Below are 26515 nucleotides of genomic sequence, written 5' to 3' on the forward strand. Positions count from 1 at the left end.
CACTCATTATCAAGAGAAACTCTGGGATCATTGCAAAAAGTCATAAAATATTCAAAACTAACATTCGGTCTCGGTGAGGGCACTGTCTATGCCAGGGTCCCACAGCAGATGGTCCATCTCGGGTTCCGTGGCGGCGAGCCTTTCGCACTCGTTTTCGACCACCTGGGGTATCGTCGCTTGGTACCTGGTACCGATGTTGATCCTCGGCGGCGGTCCGTCGTTGCCCTGTGAATCGTCCGAGCTGAAGTCCACACAGTCACGTTCGTTCTGATGCAGTCGGGCATAGAGCCCAGAACCTGGTCTCGAGGGATCCAAGATCGGTGGAGGTGTGTAGCTGCTGTCCCAGTGACGATCACAGGCGCGTCGTAATCGCGACGGATACGAGTGCGAGCCGTTGATCGCTGAGCAGCTACTGGTACCACTGTTACAGTGCATAGGACCATCGAGTCGCGGTCGCTTCTTGTAGTGACGAGCCGGACTACCCGAGGCCGTCATGGGAACACTGCTGGGGCTCAGGAAGACGTCCTCGTCGAGAGACTCTTCTTCCTTGACTTGCTCTGCTGGTACCGACATAGCCTTGTGCTTGAGGTTGGGCTTGTTAGCTTGATTTATCTGGATAAGGAATTTCGCTGGGTTTATGGCCTGCTGAAAGATTGATCTTAGTTAGATCGTTCGATAAAAGAGTTCGCTAGGTCAGAAGGAACGAAGACTGCGCACGTACCTGGTGAACTTGAGTCTGCTGGTAAATATGGTTCTGCAGATTCATATTCTGGCCGTTAACAACGTTGACGTTAATGTTCCCCTGCTCCAGCTTCGGACCAACCTGACAGATCTCCTTTCTGAACGCCAAAGCCGGACTGAGAGCGCCCGCCTGCACGTAGACGTTCGCCTTCTGCAGGCCCGCGGTTTGTATGAGCTTGAACTCCCCGTTGTTATCGACAACGATGCCAGCGACGCTCCCGTTGCCCAGTCCAAAGTCCACGAGGTTCTGATTGGTGATGAGCTTGTACGACTGGAACTCGAACTTCCGTCTGCCAGCGCCAAAGTCCTTGGGACTGGAGGACAACAGAGGATCTTCGGAGTTGGGCATCATCTGGCTCTGGAGTGTGTGATGGGGCGACATGGGAAAACTCGAGGTGGTGAAGCTCCCCGGTCCCGGTGACGAGACAGACGACGGTGGTAGCGAGGAGAGTGGCGACGGTGCCGGAGTGGCGGATAAAGGACTTGGTAAGGGTGAGTGTGGGTTGGGACATCCGGAGCCGTAGAGATCAGCGCCGTCGTTGTCGGCCTCGTCGGGCAGGACTTCGCTGAGCGCCTCCTCGATAGCCGCGACCGAGGACATGCTCGTGCTGTAGAAAGCCGCGGATAGCGGCGACGAGACCGAGTGGACCGCGTCGCTGTCCTCCTGAGGACTGAGCAGAGGTAGACTACCGCTCAGTAAACCTTCTTGGCTGGCCGGTGGCGTTGGGTAAGTGAAGCTGGGACTGTCGTGTCGCGTCAACGGCGAGGGTAGCGGCGACTGGCTGGGCAGAGTGTGGGAACCGTCGTTGTAGTTGGCTCCGTAGGTGCTGAACTCGGCGAGGGAGTCTGGCAGGGGTGAATTAACGAGCGCCTGGAGGTCCGGGTTGACTGTGTGCTGGGATGAGAAACGCTCCTCCAAGTTGATGTCCGGGAGAGTCTCGTTGCCCGACTGGTCTTGCAGCAGACTCGACGTTTGGAACTGAAATGACGAAGAAGGTTTTTGATTATAATCGTCATTGTGTCGAACAATAAATCAAGTGTACATTCGTTAAGAAAACAAAGTCAAGATCCATTCAAGGCGTTGCGGAAAATCCGACAACAAGCGTCGAAAGTGAATTTTGATTAGACGCGAGAGAAGGACGCTCTTTTCATCCCACTCTCTCTCTTTGGAGGTATAACGAGAAATCCGAATCCATCTAACACAAAGAGAAACGAAGAACAGGCTAAGCTCGTTTCGGGCTGGAGAATCCCGTCAAGCAACACAGCGGAAAACTCTCCTTCTCTCGAGCTTTTTAAGCTTTTCCTGCACTGTTGGCCCTCCTCGCGATAACAACTTATACCCAGGGTATAATTTCGCCTTATTAGATTGCCGACGCGTCCGCGTCCCCCTCGATGTAATTGAAACTAAAACGTTTCCGACGCTCGACTGCAAGGAATGCATAATGAGACACGCGCGCTCTGCCGGGCCTAATTAGCCCGTCAAAGGATCCGGAGCGCGTGTCTCCCTCTACTCGCGTCTTAATACGCGCGCACGTATATATACATGTATATAACTACGCTTCTCGAGTTGTCGTGGCTGGTTGAGCGTCACAGAAAATTACACGCTAAGCGAGGCGCAAAAATTAATTTCGTCCCTATAGTCTTGCGCTATTTCTTCCTCTACTTGTGTGTTACTTATGAATGGATCTAGTTCTCGTTACGAAGTTACGACGTTCGCGCAGAAGAGCTAATAGCGTTATGTAAATGCGGGCTACTCGCAGAGTCGCGAAGAGAGCTGCAGGCGGATGTAAATTAAAAACAACTCTTTCGGGAGAGAGATGCTACCTTTGACAGAAGTCGCGCGAGAGAGAACGAATGCGAAAGTAGCAGAGTTTGACTTTTTATGTATATACGTGCGCGTAGGCAGGCAGCGAGCGTGGGTCATGCAAATCCGATCTTTTTTGCATGCGCTTTTTTTTCGCCGTGTGAAAGAGAATTCTTGATTTCGAACGTGAATGATTTATGATGAACGGATACTATTTCGGAATTCGAGCATGCTTCTACTACTTAAAAAAGCTCTGTTAAATTATCGTTGCAGCGAAGAGTACCACAGACTGCAAAAATAAAAGCGAAACCGCGGGTCTATCGCACCTGTAAAGCATCTAATTGTGTAGCATGCAGCAGTACGCTGTCCGGCACGGAGGTCACCTGTTGGAACACTTCGTCCTGCAGACTGGGACTGAAGTAGCCGCCGTCCTCGGGATATCCGGTCATCGTGAAGCTCTCGGTAATGGTTGGCTGCTGTTGTTGCTGCGCGTTTTGCTGTTGCTGCTGGGCATTGGTGGTGCTTTGGTAAGTCAGCTGGACCCGCTGCCCTGGATCCGAGGTCGCGCGCTTCACGGCCATCTTCGTCGTGCCCTGGAATGAGTTGATCCAGTTATTTTTTATCGTATTCGTGATTCTCTAGATTTCTTTCATTTGTCATTTTTCGCTTAAAAAATAAACTACCTTGAGAATCATATCGGCGAGCGCTTGAGCCTGCGCCTGCGTCTGTGCTTCCTGAAGCTGTTTCTGCACGGAACTAGCATGTCCAGCGATGGTCACATTGGGCTGTCTGAAATGCTCGCCATCGGAGAGTCTCCGCGTCTTCTCGACACCGGCCAGCGGTGGCGGTGCCGGTACCGCGAAATTCATCTTCCCTATGACATGCTGCTGCTGTTGCTGTGGTTGCTGCTGCTGTTGCTGTTGCGGTTGCTGCTGTGCTTGGACCTCCGTCGACGCCGAGCTACTCGTCGTCTGCTGGCTGGCAAAGCTCGCCGCGTTGGCACGCTGCTGTTGTTGGGCTGCCGCTGCCGCTGCTGCTGCGTTTGCATCCGTTGCTGGAACGGAAAATAATGAAAGGCTCAATGAGAAAAAGAAAACGTTTATTAATCAGAGGACACGCATCGAAAGCGCGCTGTGACTTTATCGCGACGCCTTTCTCTCGGCTGCACAAGCTCAATAGCGCCGGGGCCAGAAAAGAATTCCGCGCTTCGCAATTTCCAGCTGCTTGGTCATCGAGAGGGGGAAACAGGACACTTCTCTCCCTCCGCGCTGCGCGAGGGATCGTTTATTTTTCAATCAGAGCTTCGCGGAAAGAGAGTGACATAGTATTGCGAAACATTCCATCAAGAGAGCGGGACGCAGCGGCGCAAATATTTGAAAAAAAGAGAGGAGAGAGAGAACAGAGGATGAAAAGGGGAGAGTTGGAGATAGCTGAGGGGATAAACAAATTGATATTATATCACAAATTTATCCGCGACCGATAAGAGCCGAGACCAAGTGCATCAGGACTGATCCCCGAGCAATAAATAATACATCAAGCGCAAGACATTGTCAAGAGAATTTCACGGATAGAACTCGACGCGAGTTCGCGCGCGCATTCATGCAATCCAATCAAACTCCAATCTATTCCACAATACACCTATTCTTTCAATATATCCAAGAGCCATCTCTCTCTTTCTCGTCGCGTCCCAAAAGACGAGAAAAGTCGACGACGACGAGGAGGAGATTCGCGCCAAGGATTTTCGGTCGAACGTGTCGTATAAGGCGGTTGGGAGAAGAGAACACAGCCAGTTTTGCTTTTCTCCAGGGCAATACTCGTAAATATTCTCGCGCCGTAAATTTCCCTTCGATGCTTATACGCGTATACACAGCCGAAGAGCAGCAGTGGCGTTAGTGTGTGTGTGTGTGTGTGTGTGTGTGGCTCAGGGACACGGGAAATTCGCTTTAATATTTATTCCCGCTGAAAAAAAGCTCATACACACACGCGCGCGCGATGTAATCGCTGATTTACGGCGCTTTCGGCTTTTTTTTGCCGATGTATTCTGCAATAAATAATCCCGTTGAATTATTTATCGCGCGCTGTATGCGATGCCAGTCGTGAAAGGAGTGTATTAATTTTTTTTCGTTAGTTGTTGTGTTATTTAAAAAAAAAAAATCGTGAAAAACTCGGAGAACTAATTAGAGCGTTCGGAACAAAAAAAGTCCCTCGTATAACGTATAATCCATTCGGCGGCAGCGGCGTCCCAATTACTACCAATAAACGTACTACGCGTTTATTATATCGTCGATAATAACGCCGACGCGCGAAATCAGCCCTCTACGCTCTCCCCATTTGAGATCCTTTCAGAAAACGTACGCCTATACACCCTCACATACGTATACGGTATAGCGTAATTTTTTGCGCCGTTTTCAAACCTGCGAACTTTCCAATAACACGCGGTGGCGGCAGCCCCTTTGATGCGCGACGCGCGGAGTTGGAATTTTTACAAATTGCCAATCACCCACTGTGTAGCGTAGCGCCGAGCGCAAATTGCTTTCTCAAAGCTCAGAAGCTTGCGGTCACGTGTTAGAGCTTTCGCTCGCCGATCATTAAAAGAATTGAAAAAGCGTCTCGAGATGTGAAGGAACTTGCGGCCTTAATTACGCGAGAGAAGATAGAGACGCGATATTCAACGCACTCGATAGCCCACCGAGTAAACATCGATGAATATAACGTCGTTAATGCACGCGCGATGCGCTTTAATGCGTCAATCCGTCGCTCGAGAATCACAATAATATACTCTCTCTGGCGCAAAAAGCCAAAATCCGGCGTAATTTCAGAGGCTATTTCCAGTACGTGAGCGGGAATCCTACGGGAGGATATTCCACTTCGGTTTATCGTGCAGTTTCGCCACTATACTCCGTGTCGTCGTCGTCCTCCCTTTTATGATATTGCTTTATTCCAAGCGTGCGAGTACTTCCACTGGATTTTCGCGAGAGCAGGTCTCATTGTTTGTAATCGGGCGAGCTGAAGATTATCGGAATTCACGTAATTCGCTGCTGATATGCAATTTTCGTAAAAATTTAATTCCCTTTCCCAGAGACGGTAAAATCCGCCCGTTATCATGTCGTTTCGCTCAGCCGACTCTGTGATTCTTGGAGCTTGCATTTGTGCATTAAGAATTCACGAAAAACCGAGCGGAGATACGCTCCACTGGCACACACACACACATACAGAGGGAAAGGGAGTCTATACCAGTTCCACGTCCTTTCATCTAAGTATTTCATAGAGAGAGAACGAGCTCTCTTTGGCGTTCGGCGAGCTTTTTCCGCAAGCTCGTCGAGCGCAGCGGAGGATGAAATCGCGCATAAATCGCTAACCACGCGAGAGAGAGAGAGAGAGCGAGTTTCGTTACGAGTTCGGATTCACTGGGTTTCGGCTGCCGCGCGCTAGAGAGCTTTGATTTATCGAGCCGACGTGGACAATGCGAGAAATATTCTGGCGTATACGCTCGATAAATTATTGCTGGAAACTCGCTCGGCTCGACGTTTTGCTGCTTTCTTTGTCTCCCATACACACACATACACATGCGCGTATATCTATCTCCATCTCTCTTTTCCGCAAATCCGTTTATGCGCCCCGTTAGAATATATACGTATATGTATATGGGGAGAAAAGGGTGGTCGGGCAGATTTAACTTTGCGATTTTTAAGCTTTTCGCGAGTATGCGTTGGCTTAATATTTCTTGCGCGCGAGCTTGGCTCTTCGGGAAATAGATGTGTATTGATCTTGAGAGAGAGAGATTCGCTTTCATGCCTACGCGCGTGTCTGTTCGAGAGTTTTTTGTAAGCTCGGATATTTATGGTATTCCATTGTACGCGAGAGAGAGAGAGAGAGAGAGAGAGAGAGAGAGAGAGAGAGAGAGAGAGAGAGAGAGAAGAATCCGGTATTGTGTACAGGGTCAAAAGATCGTGTGCTTTTATTCGTACACACACGCGTATGGATTTTAATTCGCGCGAGCGTACGTATTCCAAAAGGAATTATTAAAATTCGAAATGAAAAAGATTCTTAATGAGTTACGTCGACGATATTCTAAATGCCCGTGTGCGCGTATATAACGAACGAGAGAGAATTCCGGGAATGCGCTTTGTGCGCAGAGTCCGCCTGCGTATTTGCAGGTATTATATATGAATCATGAATACGCGTAATACCTGCGGCGATGCTTTTAGAGAGAGAACACGAATTTCCCGAATTTTTCATGGCCTTTGTTTAGGGACCCAACAAACACACACGTATAGTGCAGCGTTTGAAATTTAATCCGTACCTGTCGTTCTCTTCTGGATGATCTTCTCCTCTATGAGAGCCCGAACGCTGACGGAGGCTGTTTGAAGAGGTGGACCCACGACCTCCTTCTTCTCGCTCTTCTTGTTCTCAGCGTCCTGAAAGAATAAAAGAGGAATTAGTTTATCATCCGAGTTCGATTAAACGTTCCGGCGTGTACAAAGCGTCGATCAAATTGCGATCCGTCTCTTAATTACACATCGTCGACGCTTTTGGCGTAAAGACAGGGTAAAAAACGTCAGCTGATGAAGGAGAGGAGTCTCTTCGGATTAAAAGGCCCGCGCCGATGCCGCGCGCACAAGGCTACCCCCACAAATTAATAGGCCATCTCGCAGCTTGGCCTAGAAGCGCGGCGCCTGTTAGCTAATCACTAAGCGAGACTAATTGAAGCGGTATTCGATTATCCGCTGATGAAATCTATCCGACATATATGCCGTGTCTGTGCGGAGAGCTGCGCTTATACCTTACACACACACACACGCATACACACGCAAACACGCATAATGATCGATATCTTTCCGTCGGTAAGTCATACGTCGGATCGCGTTTTAATTCGCGCGAACGGCTTCTAAATCATCACAACGGCAGCTGTTCCCCTGCGTGAGATCACTCCTTGGTACACACACACACATACGTAAGGCGAGCGACGTCTAAACGTTAATACGGAAATCTGTCCCCGGCATACAGCTACAGGTATACTGGAGAGAGGAACGATCAAGAGATCGGTCGGGAGCTCAATTTCCCCGGCGCCTTCCTACTCCGATATATACATCACGTACGAAATTGAACTCTCTCTCTCTCTCTCTCTCTCTCTCTCTCTCTCTCTCTCTCTCTCTCTCTGTCTTTGACGCGCGCGCGCGCGAGCGATCCCGTCATGAATATTGATCGCGAGTGTCGCGTGCATGTGTGCAGCGCGTTATATACGCGCGCATCCCCTAATACGATCGATCTCTCGCGACCGGTTATAACCTCTTCCCTTGCGTCGTCGTTTCGCCGACAGAGATTTATGCCGGCCAGTGGCGCACGTGTATGTGTGTGAGTACGTTCGCGATGAATATAACGTATACACAGAGAGAGGGAGAGAGGGATGATAAAGGATCGCGGCGTCGGGGCTGATATTGCCCTCCAATTATCGAGAGAATCGGCTGCCGGCGATGAAGATGCGTCGTCGTAGTCTCTAATGTGGATCGCGATTGCCGTGTTCTGTGTGTGGCCTTGTATTGTTGCCTGGTTATATAGGGATTTGATTAATAGCCGTTGAATTCGACCTAGTCCGAGAGTCTAATTAAGCTCGGATCGTCGTGTTTAATTTCTATACCGAGTAGTACACGTACATAGCTTTAATTCGGAGAAGCATATGACGCACTGAATGCGCGCGGAGGTGGAGAAAAGAACATTTCTGAAAACCCGACGATTGAATCCTAGTAGTTCCGGCTTACCGCGGGAGAGTGCTGCATTAATCCGGATTATTCCCGCTGGAGGACCATCGAAACTTTTCAATAAAAATCCCCCCATTCCCGCTTCTCTTTTCATGCTCCGTCACGGAAGAGCATCAGCTGAGAGATCTGCGGACGCGAGCATTTGAATGAGGGGGATGTCGACGGGAATCAATTCGCATAATGGAGCCAAGACAATGTTTGCGCTACGCTTCTCAAGAGAGATACTGCGTTGGATTCTGTAGAGGTGTATACAGGCATGGATGTATACGTGTACATAGAAACGGAGAAAGAGAGCTTGTTAATGGATTCATTTCGATCATCTCGTCTTATCTCTTCCTTGTATTTACGCGCCGGAGGAGAAAATCAAGCGACGATGGCTCTCGCTCTCTCAATGGCTTTTCAGCACTTTTTCGCTGTACAAACGACGCTTCGTTAAGACATTTTCAATCAGCGCGGCGGAGAAGAAGCAGTAGGAGAAAAGAGTTGGGAGAGCCAAGGCCCTTAAAAACGCTGATCTTTCTGTTTCCGACTGACCTTATTAACGCTTTCCTTTCTACCTCGCACTTTCTTCCCCTATACTATATACTGCTGAACTCGTTGTTACACGCGGCAAAGGGACTGGTCTTTTTAAACTCTCTCTCTCTCTCTCTCTCTCTCTCTCTCTCTCTCTCTCTCTCTCTCTCTCTCCTTTTCACTCGCCGAGCGGTTTTCCTTCCAGCGAGAGCCGGCGTTAATTCGGGCGAAAGGAAGTCCGAGAAAATGGATTTCAATGTTGCGGCGAGCGCGCGTAATTGTCAAGTCGCCTTTCTATACCTTTATCATCTCATCCCTCGCGAGCTCGTCCGTTCACTATCTCTCTCTCTCTCTCTCTCTCTCTCTCTCTCTCTCTCTCTCTCTCTCTCTCTCTCTCTCTCTCTCTCTCTCTCTCTCCAGACCATTATTTTGATTGCGAGCGCCTGTACCGAAGTTTCTGCTAGTTTCGAGTATAAGCGAGAGGAGTTGCAGCAGCACTGCTACCGGAGAGAGAACGAGAGGAGGGGATTAATGACAATTTCCAAGGGGAAGGTCTATTAGCGCTCTTTGAAATTGCAGCTGCAGGAAGGAAGTTGAAATTCGCGAGTAAGAATTCTGCGTACCGGCTTACACTTTTGCTGCGCGCTCGATGCAATTAATTATTTTTTGTTCATTGCGCGCGCGCGCGCCTCGACTTGCTGCTCGAAGGAGGGAGGAGGCCATTACGTAAATTAAGGAACACAATGTAACTCTTGTTACGCGAATTAAGTAAATAGCTCGCAATTTGCATTCGCGAGAGCGCCTGAATTATCGTCGTCTCTTCGAGGCTTCGAATAGGCGTATGCGCGAGCGCGCGCACACACACACACACACACACACACACCTTTTTGAAGTAACCGCCGTGAAGCCTCATGTGGCCGTTGAGCGCAGGTATGTTCTTGAACTTGCGGTGGCAGAGGTTGCACTCGACGGGCTTCGGTTCGACCGGTGACTTGGCCGAGACGACGACGGTGGCAGTTCCCGGAGAGGACGAACTGTTGCTGTTGCTTGCCGGCGATAGACCACCCGAGACCTTGCCGGTACTATTGTTACCCGGGGAGTTTGCCTGTACCGGCAACTGATGCTGCTGCTGTGGCTGTTGCTGCTGCTGGGGATGCTGCTGATGTTGTTGTTGCTGCTGCTGCTGTTGGGCCTGCTGCTGCTGAGCTTGCTGCTGCTGAAACGAGAAGAATTATAGGGGTTATTAAGTGTTAACCAGATTACAGCCAGAAATTAACCGAGGGTTAGCTAGAAACTCGCCAACGAACTTTTCGACCGATTATTTACCGACAGAGCTAGAAACTAGCTAGAAATTGGCTTATTTCTAGGTAATAACTAATTTCTTATAACTCAACGTTAACGAGATTACAGAATACTAAAAATTAGCTGAGGGTCAGCTAGAAACTCGCCAACGAGCTTTTGGACTAATTATTTACCGACAGAGCTATGAACTAGCTAGAAATTGGCTTGTTTCTAGGTAATAACTAATTTTGTACAACTTAACGCTGACGTTCTACCAGGCTATCGATCGACGCTCATACTCGTGATATTCCGCATAATCATTATAATTAGACTACTCGTTCGAGTCTTTTTAAAGGAGCCTCTCAAAGAGGACTTTATGAAGGAGACGAAAGAGGCAACGCAGTTCTCGGAGGAATTTTCCAAGGAACTATAGGCTAAACACGAATAAAGTAGAAAATCGGGGAGAAATAAGTCGCCGGTATACATAATCAAAAGAGCGCGTCTTTTTGACGTCCCCCGACGTCGCTTCATTATGCGCGCGCTTTTGCGATACGATATTTCCTCCTTGTACACGCATTCTTTAAAAATAATTCGATATGCTCGAAACCGCATCTCGCTTTGATTTTAAACAAACGCTATTCATTTTTATGTAATAAAAAACAACATAAAGGGTGCTGCATACTACAGCGAAATTAGATGCAAAATTCTCAACAATCAGGGCGCATGTATACGAGGAAGAATCCCCGGTATTCCTGTATCTCTAAATAGATTTAATGAATTCCTGTCCGTTATTGTGTTTTCCACAGCGCGCGCGCGGGCGCGACCCCAGCAGGAGCGGAGCGTATATAAACCCGCCTCTCGTATTATACTCTCTCTCTCGCTCTCATCAAGCTGGATTCCTAGCTTTATGACTTTTTCATCAAATTACCCGTCCTCGCTGGCACAGAGATGACAGGCGAATGAATATACAGCGGCCCTGTACACTGCGCGAGGATCGAAAATTGTTTTCAATTGAAACGACGCATCAGACGGGAAGAATGTTGGGGCGATGATGTAAATTCTCGTGTTTCCGGCATTCCACGTCGTGACTCTACTCTGTGTGTGGGAATGTGGGAACTTTGTAATATAACCATATACGATTAGACAAAAGGAAGCCCTGTTATTCGAGGGGCGAACGTGATCGCTGATGGTACTTACTTTGTAACCCACACCGAGTTGTCGGAATCTTTGAAGCGACGCGAGCTTCGCGGACTCTGTTTTCGAGTAATTCTCGTAACGAATAAACGATCGATGACGAATCCAAATCCAGATACGATATAAAGCCTCGAACAAGCTTGAGGCCGATCAAAGCTCGCGGTGTAAAACGCCGATCTCTATAGCGATCATCGGAAGCTTCTATGGTTAGCCTCGAAGCACTTGGCGGGATTTTGGAATCCTCGGCGAACAAAAGCCACACGTATGCGCGCGCGTGTGTGTACGTTGAGGTAATCCGGAGAGGGTCGAATCGAGCCGATTTTCGTCGACCGGTTTTAAATTAAACTCCCGATGCGGCTCGTTAAGCCTGGGACTTACGGCTGCTACTGCATCCTCGGATTAGACGGAGAGGAGAGAAGCTGCTAAATAGTTATTATTGTACTCTCATTTTGAAATCATATTGATTTGAGATCGTCTAAAGCTAGAAATTAATCCACTGAACTTCCAATCAACAAGTACATCCACGAGAGAGAACGAAAGCGATAAAAACAAAAGAAGAAGAAGAAGAGTACTGTACATAAGCCGATATACACAGTGTGTAGGGCAAAGGAGCCAACTGGCGAAGAGCACGTTCGCAATAGCGGCAGCCCCGTCGGTGGAATCTAGGAGGATTAGCGAAGAGGGCGTTATAGAAGGGTTAAGTATGTAAGCGTCGAGAGGCAGCGGCGCGGCTTGCTCTCTCTCTCTCTCTCTCTCTCACTCTCTCTCTCTCTCTCGGTCGTTACTATTATAGAAGTCCGAGAGTCCAACGGATATCTTGGTTGGTCCTGGCATGTATGATTAAATTAGAACAATGTCAGCATAACTTGCCAGTTACCACTTACTACTACATGAGTGAGTAGTTTGCGAACTTTGCCGTAGCATAGTTGCCCGGGCTCTCGTTTTCGCCTTCTCTCCCTGTACACGTATACACACACACATACATACAGAGCTGTGAAAGCATCGAGACGGGGGAGGGGGAGTCTCGATAATTTTACAGAAATTGCGCAGGGATTTCGTATCCAGCAGTGCGATCTTGCGGTCCGCGGATTTCTGAATGTTAATGCCAGGTGCCCCCTCGCTTCTCTGTCTCTCTCTCTCTCTCTCTCTCTCTCTCTCTCTCTCTCTCTCTCTCTCTCTCTCTCTCTCTCTCTCTCTCTCTCTCTCGAATAGTTTCACCTCTCTCGAATGCCGCACGCCATTGTTATATACTGGGGAGAAATTTTCCGACAAAATTGTAGAGATCGAATTATCGAGTCCACTCGCTGTACGTCCGAGTGTGTGAATAAAGTTAAATTTTACAATATAATATATAGACGCGATTCCGTAAGTAATTACAGCGTAATTCTCCCTCGCCATTAGCCTGATTTAAAATAAACGGCTCGCTGCTGAAAAAAAAGAGGAAGAAGAAGGGAAATTAATTTCCTCTCTTCCTTCTAAGTTTCCACGGAGAGAGAGAAAGGAGAGCAAAGCCACGTAAATAAATGGATGAAAATACACGCAAAGTGCGCTGTTTTTAACAAAAGCCTCCGCTGCGCGACTTTGTCCGTTTTCGTGCGCGCGCTTGGCTATATATACATGTATAGAAGTAAAGAAGACTCGAGGGAACTCGCCAAACTAGCTGAAAGATTTACGAGGAAGTGCAGCGCGCGCGACGTTGGGCCAGGAGGATTAAGGGCTCGACAGGGATTACAGGTGAATATTTGTAGTGTTGCTCCTGCCGTACCCGTGTATGGCTTTTTGCTTGCTTTTTCGTTGCGAGAACACAGCCCTTTGCCGAAAGACGTCGTCTCCCGAGTAAACCGAATCGATCCTCAAAGCCGATTGCAGGGGACGCTATTGTTTATTGAAAGCCGAGGGGGGATATGGGAATCGATTAATGATAAAAAATTAGGAATATAGTAGTGCCAGGTGTGTTGCGAAATTCGTCGTCCGGCGACTGCGTGTAATCAAGTTTCGATGTAGTCCCTCGCCCCTTTGTCGGCTCACCCTCGAGACGGTCCACTCGGCGGCGCAGGTAGAATAGTCATCCGACGGCTATTTCCTCTCTTCTTTAATATCTCGCCGCTGCTCTGTATACGCATCTCTGCATCGCACATTTATTTTTTATTATCTATCTCTATACCTTCTCAAGCTCTGACCGTCTGGGTCAGCGTTTAGCGCAACATTTATCAATTATACCCTCGAAAATCAGAGCTCGTCCTATTAAGAAAATTCTCGAGTCGGCATATTCCGGTCCTCTGAAAGGGGATCTACACAGAGGGACAGAATAAGGGCGGCTGATGCACACCGCAGAGGCTCACGTGCGTGGGCGCAAGCGCCGAGGAGGGACGCGAGGCGAGCTCGGAGTAATGGAAACAGAATGGGATAATTCGCGGACGGACACGGTAATTGCGAATAATTGCATTGTCTTCGAGAGTCGTGCCTCGTCTCCGGTTTCCCGCTGCAGCGCATTGAATTCCGCTGACAAAGACGTCCTGTTACCACTACACACCTATACGTAGGATGTATACACGACGACGCTGGGAATTTCATCCGGAACGACGAGAGCCATGTTCTCCTCATTTTTTTAATTTTGATTCCGCGCTCGGCGCTTTTTTGATTACCTCAATAAAAGCGCGCTGCGCTCGAAGTAATCAAGCGTTATCTCCGCTACAGAGCCTTGTTATACGACAGTTATATAAAGAGGTAAGTATAAGCCCTTATATATATATATATAAACGCGAGAGCAGAGCGGAGGGTCATGCGGTGCGACATTTTAATAACGAGCTGTTAAAACGGAGCGACGGAAAAGTCCGATATAACAAACTCCGTCTCTCTCTCTCTCTCTCTCTCTCTCGGCGCTGTCGTGCCCCCTCGAGCTAGATTTACGCTTTACTGATTGCGCGGGAGAGCTCTGCGCGCGACGCTCCGAGGTGTTGAGATAAGGGAGAGATGCTGGAAAAGGAGAGATAGAGAAGCGTCGCTCGCTCGCTCGACAATTGTACTAATTGCACAGCTGCGTACCGGCTCATCTTTACTTTCTTCCGAGAGAGAGAGAGAGAGAGAGAGAGAGAGAGAGAGAGAGAGAGACGCCTTGACAAAGCTGCCAGTAGTGGTAGTATTGCTGTCTACTCGGGTCTCTTTATCTCGAGTCTGTCTCGCGCGCTTCGCTGGCATCAGACGCGAGGTGCGAACGTTTGATTTCGGTGCTCGATACGTACTGAGATGATGGTGTACCATGGGAAGTATATTTCGCGTTTTAAACACTCATCCCCATACACACAGCGAGCAGAGAACTACACACGGCGTCGACGACGTCGTACAAAGCACACAGCCGCCCCGACGAGAGAAAACAGAGACTAGAGGATGTGCGCGGAAGCGAGTGTATGTATAGAACGTTATTCACAATGTCATTATCCTTGCCAATTTACGGAGGCTCCGCGCGCGAGCGTCGTCGCCAAAGACGCGATGTTCCCTCTCTCTCTCTCTCTCTCTCTCTCTCTCTCTCTCTTTCTCTCTCTCTCTCTCTCTCTCTCTCTCTCTCTCTCGTAACGAGCTGTACAAAAGCAAGCGACGTATACACGCTATATAGCTCCTATCTCCCTCTCTTTCTTGTTGCCGCGTTACGGGACGACGAGCAACACGGTGGCAGGATAGGCGTAACGAAAGCTCGTAAAAATAGAGGAGAAAGGACTCGGTTATCTGCGAACGGGAACAAAACAAAGGCTTCTCTGCGGCGCACAGCTATATATACATTAAGCGAGCGATCGTGCCTTTCGCTTTAAATCTTTCGGTTGTCTCTCTCGAGCTCAAGCTCGCTGAATGCAATTTTTCCTCCGCCGCGAGGCTTTGAATTCTGAGCCGCAAGCACGCGAAAGCTCTCGCTCGTAATGGAGGAGAAAAGGCACACATCACGTCGGAACATTCTAGAGATAAGGCGGACTCGTGTATAATACTATATAGCTTTCACGGTGCCCGGATTAAAGCTCGAAAATGAGGAACGCCGCCAGGATCTTTCCCCGTTTTCGAGCTTTTTCTTTACTGCAGGCGCGAATTGTTTAATCAGCGAGATTTAATAATCCCTTAGCAGAGCCGCCGACTGGCGAAACAAAAAGCTGGTACGAGTGTAACGTATATACTCTCCCGAGAGGCCGGATGCAGCGAAGAGAGATAGCGGCCGCGCGAGCTTAATGGCCGCATTATTCCGAGCTTGCGAGATTCGGCCTATCTCTCGCCTTCTCGCGGTTATCGCGGTGTTGTTTTTCGATCCGCTGAAATTTAATTATGACTCGTCCACGGTACACCTCGTATATTATAGCAGCGAGCTATTTAAAAGCTGTACAGCCGAAGCTCCTTCGCGAGCTTTTAACAAGTCCCAAGCCGGCCGTATCCATCTCCCCGGGCCGTTTTCCTTCTTATACGCGCGAAGGATACTTGTTACTGCATCGAATGAACGCCTCGTTGGTCCCCGGCGTGTCGTGCGAGACGAATAGGCTTTATATAGCTTGCCTCGCTTTGTATGTATAAGCTCGAGTGCCGGGAAATGGGAGCTTGCGAGCTTGCCGCGTTTATTATAAGAAACCGAGATTTTTGCTTCCTATGGAATAAATCGACGTGAATAACACAGAGGGAGAGCAAGCAGTGATGAAAAAGCTCCCGAGCTCTTTCGAGTTTGCACGATTAATCTCTCCTTCCGTTCAAATATATATATGTGCAAACTATCTCTGTCATTCTCAACTGTACACAGTACGACGCGAGGGGGGAAAAATAATAGCGCCTCTCGTTCCGCCGCTCCAAAAATTAATCAAGATCCGGTCTAATGAGGGGGAGCCAAACCGGGCTCTAAAAATCGCTAATAACGAATTCCTCCGGAAAGTGGGAGGGAGAGGGCTGGGAATCCGTGGAATTCGGATACCGCACCGACGCCTCCCCCCCTTCGCGCTACAATTAGCGTCGTAAAGGAACGACGAGGGAGTGTATACAGCGCGACCTCGTTTTACTATGTATATTGAGATGACGATACTTTTTCAACTTAGTATTTTATTATTCAACCCACACATTCATCATATACGTGTGTGTGGTACCGGGCACTAAAACAATAGCACAATGTGTTCCGCTTAGTTACTCGCGTTTATGTGTACACTCGCAGGAGTTACTGCGAACTTTATCCATTCGCTCCTGACCCCTTAATCGTATACGTGTACAGGACTCAAAAGACCGGTGCAAGAGACACGCGCGTGTGTGTGTGTGTGTGCACACGATGCAGGTGTTTAGCCGAAGCTTCGCCATTACGTCTTGCACATGTGCGGTGTGTTCTACCGCTCGAAATAGGCGGTTGGAGTTACATCGGAATCCAATTCTTTCGCGGCAGCGGGGGCCGAAAGTCTAATTTACCGACGTTAAACTTCTGCGCGGAGACAAAGCCGTGCATACACACATACGAGGGCCGCGCTTGTATAACACGTCTCCTCGAGCGTTTGAGTTTTACGTCCGGCTGTAAAGTCGCCGACGTGTCTAATTACTTGACACAAAGCGCGCGGGTGCGAAGCTTTCAGCGAAGGTATAACTGTGTCTAAAGCGAAGTTGGAGAAGGAAATTTGAAGTGTGGAATTACTGCAGTGACGAGATTCAATTTTTAAAAAGCTCGATGATCCCTGATAGCTAAAAGTAAATAAATCCAGCCGGAAGAATCGTTATACCCGTCGCGCATTTCGCTCGAACATAATAGGAGCACAAGTGAGAGAGAATGGAACGTACTACTACACAGAGAAGCATCGGCATTGTGTCGAGGCACCTGCCTACGGCTCCATACACTCGTGTCGGAATGGCTGCGCACGAGACGCTATTAGAAGGCCAACAAAAGTAAACTAATGTCATTGGCGGATTCCAGCCCTCTCCGGATGGGAAATTCCAGCGCGCTCGGCGATTGTTGCAGCGGCAGTCCATTCTCGATCGAAAATGTTCAGGGGACTTTATTGTTCGCCCCGGGGATAAAAAAAAGCTCCTTTGTCGCCGTGTGCTTGCGGCGAACGAATTACTGCATTGCCGGGACTATACCGTGTTTAGCCGCCCCACACACGCGTGAGCTTTCATCCTCATCCGCGAGCAAATACGCTTTCGCCCCCGTCGACGGCCGCCGTTATTATAATGCGGCGGCGTAATTACCGGCCTACGAGGCTTCGGACAATATAACGATTACGGAACTGCGCTGCACGGCAACGCTCGTTATTTTCAATTCGGCGGCCCGGTAATGAGCCTAGAGGTGTATGGATTTTTTTTAATCGATCGATCGATGCGTGTGTACTTTTGTTGAAATTTTTCGAGCCGCGAATTTCGATTGTTTTATACCTGTAGGGAAAATCGATAAAGATAATCCGGCGGATAATACTGGGAGTAATGCTGCTGCTGCTGCTGGCTTTGATGATGGTGACCAGCTGTCGAACGATGATGCTCATGATGCTGATGGTTATGGTAATGCTGCTGCTGCTGATGATGATGATGCTGATGCTGGTGCGGATACCAGCTCTGATTATATCCGTCCATGTCAGTCGCGACTCGCTAGGTAGTCGCAACCCGGAGTCGGCCGAACATAGCAGACGACGCACCATCCGCTTCTTACCTCCCCGGATTAGACTATATCACTCGATGCGTTTACGAGCCGAGACACTAAAGTAGACAACCGCGCGACAGAGAGAGAGAGAGAGAGAGAGAGAGAGAGAGAGAGAGAGAGAGAAAGAGAGAGACGAGTAGTTTAACGCGAGAACCGCCCAATGATTTACTTGTTAACGAGGAAAGAACGACGAAAAAAAGAGAGAGAAAAACGCGGTATTAAAAAAAGAGAGAAGGAGAGAAACGCAGACGGTAATTAACGCTAAGTAACCAGCGAGTTTCCGGACTCGCGCTTATCGCGCCTTTCCACGCACACTATATACGCGTTGTTCCTTTATTTCTCGGCCTTACGTGTACTCGCGCGTTCGTTAAAACTTTGCGGGCATAAAATTGCCACCAGCGCGGAGGAAGAGAGAAAAGTTGCCAAGAGAGAGAGAGAGAGAGAGTCGATAATTGCTCGCACGTACTAGTGGTATCGTCGCGACGCGAGTTAATTAACGGAATAATCGCGGCCAATTACGAATTTTTTATTTTGCACTGTTAATATCGCAACACTGTGGGAAAAGCGCAAGTCATGTCACAACTGACGTGTACTTATATTGCACTCGATGTAGCGATGATGAGGAGCGACGAGCGACTGAATTCCGGGGAAGATTCGCGAGGGGTCCACACTGGCCCCGATTCTTTCTTCTTTTCTTGGAGAGAGGGGAGGAGGAAGCTGACCGGGGGGTCGCGAGGACAAACAGGAAGGAAGGGGTTGAGAGAGTCTCGCGATGCCTGTGTGTTGTACACTGAGATGTAGGAATTTCCGGGTTCGGTGCAGGAGAGGGAGATCATTCCTGAGAATTTTTTAAAACTGGACCGCAACGGATGACCCCGTTTGTTATTGGAGGCTCGAGTTACGCTGCAGGTTCTATTTTTCGGGATATCAATTGTTATTCGCAGAAAACGTTGAACGATGATATACTTGTGCTTTTTCCACGAACGCTATTGAAATCCGTAAAAAATATCCGGTATCCCGAACGAATTAAAAGTTACGCGGAATCCGACGAGAGCACGAAATGTAATAATAAAAAAATCGTAACATATATAGATGGAAACTCGCATTTCCACGCGGAGACTCAAAGTCTCCTCTCTCCGCAAACTTTATATATTCCCTCGCTCTTTTCTCTCTCGTCGTCGGCGCGAAAAAAAAACCAGTCCCACCACACTACACGGAGGGGGTAGTAGTTCGCATGATCCGAGTTGTAAATCGCGCTGCGACTATCCCCGTCTCTCTCTCTCTCTCTCTCTCTCTCTCTCTCTCTCTCTCTCTCTCTCTCGCTCGCTCGCTCGAACTCGTTTTCTCGCTCTCGCGAAAGGCTAAATCTAATAATGCCCCTCTCTCACTCTTCGAATATATATGTACGTATACGCGTATGTACGTGTGTGTGTGTGCGGTGACAAGTGTCGTATTCAACGAAAAATCCAATTTGCGCCGGCCTACACACATCTCTCTCTCTCTCTCTCTCTCTCTCCCTCTCTCTCTCTCTCTTTCGCGAGCGAAATTCGAGAGTCGAGTTTCCCGCGCGACGTTATAGCGCGGTGTATATTGCCCTTTTTCGGCTTTTTGAATGCACACGCTGATGCGCCACCTCTGCTGCTGCGCACGTGGATGTATAGGCAGAAGAGAGAGAGAGAGATTTGCTGCGGTGGCCCACTTTGTCTCTCTCTTTCTAGGCGTATGTCGAAGGGGGATGAATTATACTCGAATTTTCTTCGAATATCTACGGCGGCTTTATTGCGCAGTTTGGAGGTTTTCGAATTGAGGTGGGATGATATCTGGATTTACAGCTTCGAAGTGAGCGTAAATCACGACTGTCTATAATTGTATTATGTATTAAGAGCGAAGCGCGGAGCGAGAGAGAAATCCCGCCAAATTAAACTCACTCGACCGACGATATTACGTCGGCCGCACGTTCAATTAAGGGGTAACTCGCAGCGGCGCACGGCTCGAATTGATCGAGGGTGGATGCGGTCGAGGCAGTTTTTTCCTCTTTTTTTCGTCGGAAAATCGTAAAGGATGCGCTCCGCCGCGCGAATATTCCCTCGATATTATTATACGAATCGCGCGTTTACGAGCTCTCGAGTAAACGCGGCCGAAAATTTGCGTAATTCGATTTTCAAATTTTTAATCGTGATTACGAAAAAGCGTCGCATTTTTCCTCGAAAAAAGCTACCGCTAAACAAAGACATCGCGGTACAGCAGTTGCACAGACGACATCAAGCTTAATAGCAACGGGAGGCAAACAAAAAATTGGAAGCTGCCCCGAAAGAGGAGGCGAAAAAAGAGAAGATGAGGGAAAAAAGCAGTCGTTCCGCGGCCTCGTTCGGGCAAAGCGCGTCGGCTCGTTAAACAATTTGCGCCGTAATGCGCAACGACGTCGATAGCCGTTTATTTTCAACAGCTGCGCGGCAATTGTGCTTCGCTCACTAGGTATGTGTGTGTGTCGCTCCACTTTTATTCTCTCTCTCTCTCTCTCGCTTTCTGCGGTTATCCGAATATTGAAAAAAAGGAGCGAGAGGGACTGACGCGCGCGGAAAAGAATAATAAAAGCGCTTCCCCCCCTATTCACGCGGAAAATGGAGCGGAGTGAGGGAGAAATTCCTTAATAATATGGAGAGGGATAGAGCTGTCGCGTTTCCAATTACTTTTTATTCTCCCTTTCTATTTTCCTGTCGGCGGGACTGAGCGACGCACACGCTGAGGTGTCACGCCGAAAATTCGTCTTGAATACATTATGCTCTACCTTCTATGGTTTAGCTGTATTAACGATCTTTTTCTACTTAAAATTTCGACGATGTACGCCTGCGTGTACGAACAATTAAGCTCGGCGAATTCGTGCCTTTCATTCGGAATAACCAGCCGCGTTGCTGAGATAAGCCGCTGTCTCTCTCTCTCTCTCTCTCTCTCTCTCTCTCTCTCTCTCTCTCTCTCTCTCTCTCTCTCTCTCTCTCTCACACACGTTATAGCGGCGGATGTGTATGTACAGCGTTTTATCTGCGCGAGTTTTTCGCTCCGATCTCCGACAAACCCGTCAGTTTATTATCATCGTGTCGAGCGTTTCCTATCCTTTTTGTCCACCGATGTGTTCGCACAAATTCATAAGCGGCTTTCCCTGGCAAACGTATAATTTCAGCCTCGACGTTATTAACGATCCGATGTAAAACTACGTTCGAAAACAGTATATAGAATCAACGCGTCCCTCTGTTAACCGATATATCCTTACATACTGTGTTCTCCAGCTCGCCTTCCTCTCTCTCTCTCTCTCTCTCTCTCACTCTCTCTCTCTCTTTCTCTCTCTCTCTCTCTCTCTCTCTCTCTCTCTCTCTCTCTCTCTCTCTCTCTCTCTCTCTCTGAGGCTAGCGAGCGCGATTTTCAAAGGCGGACTGCTTTACACGAACGCGGCCGAACGGCTCTGGCCATGGCTCTTAGAGGAATACTCTTGAAAGTGAATACCGGCATCCGATTACAAGTTCTCCACGCATCTCCCGTTGTTCAAAGTACGCGCGCCGAGCTCTGTGTTCTATCTACTGCTGCTGCTACTGCGAGGATATAGCCAGACGATGCACTTAATTAACGGCTTTCCTTTCGAAAGCTCCTGAGTGAGGCGTTCTTGAAAGATGCGAAGTTTATATAGAATATACGGAAGGGAGATGTCTCTGTTGACGAATATTCTTAGAAGGTGTTTTTCCACATTTCCCTCGTCATTATTCTCGAGTCCACACTATATAGAGATGTGTCACTTTTCGTTGAGTTAGCTGCTTGGGCCACTCATGCTACGAAATCGTCTGTTGTGTCTGACTTATTGTATTGCATTTTCGAACCCACGCATGTGTGCTATTCTGTACACGCATAACATATATTTGTCAAACGCATACATTGCGCTATTCCGATACGGGAGTAGCTGTTCGTGTATATTAAAAGCCCGGGAATCATATTATTTAGTTTAATATCTGCAATAACTGTCCGCGCAGTTCATCGCGTGGAATATTGGAAACGCGAGAGCCTGTGCAAACTTCGATGAAAGGAGAAGCCAAATCAATATACGTTCGGGGCAAGGAATGTTTCCGGCTTTGATGCCTTTATTAATTGCCTATGCACTTTCTAGGTTTGTCGAGGGAAAAAACGCTACGTTTTGACTTTTATATTCGCGTTTTTAATTATATATTAATCGATATACTTCACGAGAAACGCCGTCCCTTTTGCGCTTGCTAAATAACCAAACGCGTATCCTTCATCCTTTTCATGAAACATTGATCACAAAAAAAGAGAATATCCAGGAAGCATTCAAGGACAGCAAAGCATAGCTCCATAGCTGCATAATGGAGTTTGCCGCAGAGGGACTTTCGCATCCGTATTTCGAACTGAAATTTATGCTGGATTTCGCGCGAAGCGTCACAAAGAGCATATCCCTGTATAATACACACACACACATATGCGCAGTGAAAAGTCGAGGCGCGTTTCAAACGGACTGGCAAACGAGGGATTATTTTCAAGTCAATGATATTTATCGCCCTTAAAAATGAAATCCGTCGTTTGAAAACTACGGTCAACGGTTTTTCGCGCTAGGCCTAGATAGTAGACGAGAAAAAAGGAGAGCTAGCTGTCGTATTAGCATTTTCGCCGTTTAAATCGCCAAGCCGGAACACACAGCTACTCCCTTTAAAAAACCAAACGCGGACGTTGAAGGAATTACGGCCAGAGAAGCTCCATACACAGAGAGATAAAGCGCCAACCTCTACGAGATACATCGAGGCGGATGTGAACGGCGATCTGTGCAACAATGTCCAAGCAGCTGCGCCCCGAGTATAAACCGCACGTTCAGTTCCGTATATTTCAAGTTTCGTTTTTTATTCCATACCTCCTCCTTCTCCCGACTGTAATATCAAACTCGACGAACAAACAAAAAGGTCAACGTCGATTGGTCGAAGCTTCCCGGAAATCTCGACCATTGGTCTCTCTCTCTCTCTCTCTCTCTCTCTCAGAAGACTCGCTGGGGGTCGTGGTATCGCGTCGACTGGGGGTCCGTGGACCTGTCGGGGGATGCTGCCGCGGACCGGTTCTCTCTCTGACAGTGTGAGAAGATTCGTTGGCCGGGTGACCTGTTGGTCCGGTGGGGCCCCCCAGCAGCGGATATAACATCCCCCTTCGCACTGAGCGCTCGCGAAGTCGTAGTCCTGTCAATCGGATATTCTCTTCTACTTTTTTCTTTCAACCCTTTGCTTTCGTGTTAGAAGTTCCCTTCGGAACAGGAAGATGATGTGGAGTGTATGCGCGGAGAGCTAATGGGTCATTTAAATGGAAGCTTGATATCGTTGTGTGTAAGGAGAGCGAGATGATCAGGCTCGGATTCTTCTAGCGATTCATTGTGCGCCGGGATGTGGGGCAAATGGCTCAGGCTAGCTTTCTCACGGGAGGAATAGTTTTTGATGTGGATGTTACGGAAAGGAGCGTTTGAAGATCGTAGGCACGTAAGCGGTGGAGGAAGATTTTTGATCTGAGCGTTTTATTTTCAAAGATTTAACGCGGTGAAGTAATTTGAATTTTAATGATTAAATTAACGGATTAGATTATTAAAATTACGAAAACATTGGTATACGGTAATATTTAATTAGCGACGTCATTATTGCGAAAATGCTGAATTTCAAAAATTAACGCTGATAAATTAATAAATCAGACTGGCAATCAAAGTAAATATTGTTAATAATTTCAATTTAAATTTCACCAAAAATAAATAGCGCAACCCGCTCCGAAAAAAAGGTATATCATCAGAGCCTTGACTCGAAGAAAAATTCTCCCTGTGTCCAATGCCCGGGAAAATTGAATTTCTGTAGCCTCTCGCATGAACAATGACTCTATATACTCCTCACTGGCGCACACCTCTTTCTCTCTCTCTCTCTCTCTCTCTCTCTCTCTCTCTCTCTCTCTCTCTCTCTCTCTCTCACTCACGGCCCCCAATCTCACCGCGGATGATGTAGGAGGAAGCCGGGACTTTTTAATATCCGAGAACGAAGACTGTAGGGAAAGTTCGGCCCCCGCCGAATAAAAGCCGAAGGAGAAGACGTAATCGCGCGCAGCGCTACGGCAACAGATGCGAGAGAGCCAGAGAAAGCGCGACATAAACTTAGGATAGTGCAAACGACTGGGTGGTTAAGCGGCCCCCCGGCAGCACGCTCGGTAACGACCGGCCGTAATTCTTATTTCCCTCTATATAACGCCGTCTCTCTCTTATGTATATATGTATATATACGTGTCTTTCCGCGGCGGAATTGCATATTGTTTCCGGCGAGCGCGCGTTATTATCGTCGTTATTGTTCCTATGCACTATAAAGCTGGAGCATCGCGTCCTTTTGTTTTCTCCGCGTATACGCACGCGCGACAAATTTAAAGACGAGCGGAGTAGGTATAGGCGAGGATTTTTGCAAGGCTTTCGCTTCGGTCGAAGATTAATTTCAAGCGAGACGTGCGTAGGTGTAACGGGTATAGACCCTTTTTTTTCACTCGTCTTATATTATCCTTAATTCCGAGCGTATATGAATAATCGAGTTTGTATAATAAAAGCGCGGGAAATCTGGCTTAGAGAGCTCGGCGCGAAAATGTATGACGCCGCGTAATAAACAATTCCCCGCGCTTATATCCCGAGGAATGATTTATTAAAAGCGGTCCTGCGAGTTCGTGCCAGTTTTCGCGCTATATAACCACGCACACACACACACACACACACACACACTGGCCTTACCGCGACGACTTTCCTATTTAATTTGCCCTCTCGCCGCTGTGGCGAAAGTTCGAGCGAGCCATAAATATTAACGTCGAACTTTTTCCTCGCGGCGCGCAAGCACATATCGGAGCTTTTTTCGTTTGAATTTACGCGCGCTTTTTGTACATATTATGCAGATGTCGCCACCGCTGGGCTGGTGAAATTCCGCTTATATTAGAATAAGTAAACGCGCGGCGTTTTCGCTCTCTCGAAGCGGTAAATTTAATGACCGGAGCAAACGAGTCTCGAGATGTCCCTAGGCCCTTATGAGGGCACAGCTAGTGCTTTTGGCGTTTACGCTTGGCTTTCCGAGAAGCCCGCTAGTGTGTGTGTATAGGATGTATACACATACACACAGCGCAGGTATAGTAGGCCAGGTTTACAGGTCAATGAATTTCCCGGCCTAATGTCTTTCGCTAATGGAAGGTGACGCCCGCGCGTCGGAAGCTCCGCGCAAGGCGCTTGTGTATTAACGTCTGCTGCACGTAGTTAAAGGATTTGAATTGTAGCTTATAATACGCGTTTGGGTTTATAAATATATAACGTTCGATTTATACGAGTATTCGAGCGTCCTGATTTCGTATGAATATTTTCAGCTCACTTGCTTCAGCGAACTGATGCGTACATTCCAAGTATTTAGTTGTTATCCGGGGGGGGGGCTTTCGATGGCATATTTCCAATTTCCGCGGAGAATTAAAATTCGTTCCACATATCCGTCGCTGTAGAACCGCATATCAAACGCAGGTGTATATAGCGAATGGAAAAACTTACACAAAGAATTTTATAGTTTCGCGTGTAATTCGGCTCTCTCTCTCTCTCTTGCGGTCGGCTTAATTTTAGTGCTACGGACGCGCGCCCGGGCCGGATTCAATTAATTTGCAAATGTAATCGTATACATAGCTACGCTACGCTCACGTGTGTCTGTGTCCATCTGTATGCTCGCGGCAAACTCCGCGGGCGTATATGCGCGAGTTTATTTGAAATGACGTTTATTGATTGCATTAGTTTGTAAGTCACCGAAATTGGAAATTGTATTCGGTATTGGACAAACGAATGGGCTGAGGGAACGTCGTCACGTCGACGCGCTGAAACCGATAGGTGTGTGCGTGTGCAAAATAACGAAGTTTGCACAAGCGCGCGGATATATGGTTTAATTAATTATTCGCGGAAAGATAGACGACTTTGTTTGCTCGCGAAGAGCGTGTGTTATGGACGAGTGAAGCTGTCGAACGTAGTTTTCGTTCGTTATTTTTTTGAATTTGAAAAAAGGCGGGAAGAGCCGCTGCGCATATCTTCTAATGAAATGATTAAAAGTGTCATAAAGCGTGTACGACATCGCGAGTATAATGAACAGCGATGGGGGTCGAGATACCGCGTTAGCGTCAGCGAGAGCTTCGATTAAACCAATTTTTCGAAAGCGTATAATAGAAGACTCGATGCTGATGAAAACGTCTATATAACCCTCGATAATCTCGCTCAGCGCAACGCGGGCTTTTCAATTTCCGGAAAACAACGACGAGACGCTCTACTGCAAAAAAAAAAACAGCAGCGCATAAAATCTAGAGCGCGGAGTGTAAAATTCCGCAATGATTCTCGCGCGCAGCACTTTGCGGAGGAAGAGAGAAAGGAAATAACGACGCGAGCGTGTCGAGTTCCTCGAGGGAGTACAGCGCTGCGGAACGAGTATCTCGCTCATACATATTAATGCGAGATCGATCGATCTCTCTCCGAGTTACACTGCTCTTCCGTCGCTTTTCTTCCCTCATCTCTAGCGGATACATCTCTTTGCG

At 48.0% G+C, this 26515-nt stretch overlaps 1 protein-coding gene across 11 annotated transcripts in view; it reads right to left on the reverse strand.

Annotated features, from left to right (window-relative positions):
* The window catches only part of LOC100123674, a 248220-nt gene that overhangs the window by 13916 nt on the left and 207789 nt on the right, over positions 1-26515 (reverse strand). For 7 of the 11 annotated variants that reach the window (XM_031930805.2, XM_031930806.2, XM_031930807.2 and 4 more), the window contains 6 exons: positions 9701-10033; positions 6849-6963; positions 3229-3599; positions 2872-3138; positions 722-1720; positions 63-645 (listed from right to left, as the gene is read on the reverse strand). In XM_031930805.2, the coding sequence (XP_031786665.1) occupies positions 63-645; positions 722-1720; positions 2872-3138; positions 3229-3599; positions 6849-6963; positions 9701-10033 (2668 nt within the window). The remainder of the gene's footprint in view (positions 1-62; positions 646-721; positions 1721-2871; positions 3139-3228; positions 3600-6848; positions 6964-9700; positions 10034-26515) is intronic. The other 4 variants (XM_031930811.2, XM_032599234.1, XM_031930810.2 and 1 more) reach the window with 3 other exon arrangements.

The sequence above is a fragment of the Nasonia vitripennis genome, chromosome 4 (genome assembly GCF_009193385.2).
Source record: "Nasonia vitripennis strain AsymCx chromosome 4, Nvit_psr_1.1, whole genome shotgun sequence".
NCBI lineage: Eukaryota > Metazoa > Arthropoda > Insecta > Hymenoptera > Pteromalidae > Nasonia > Nasonia vitripennis.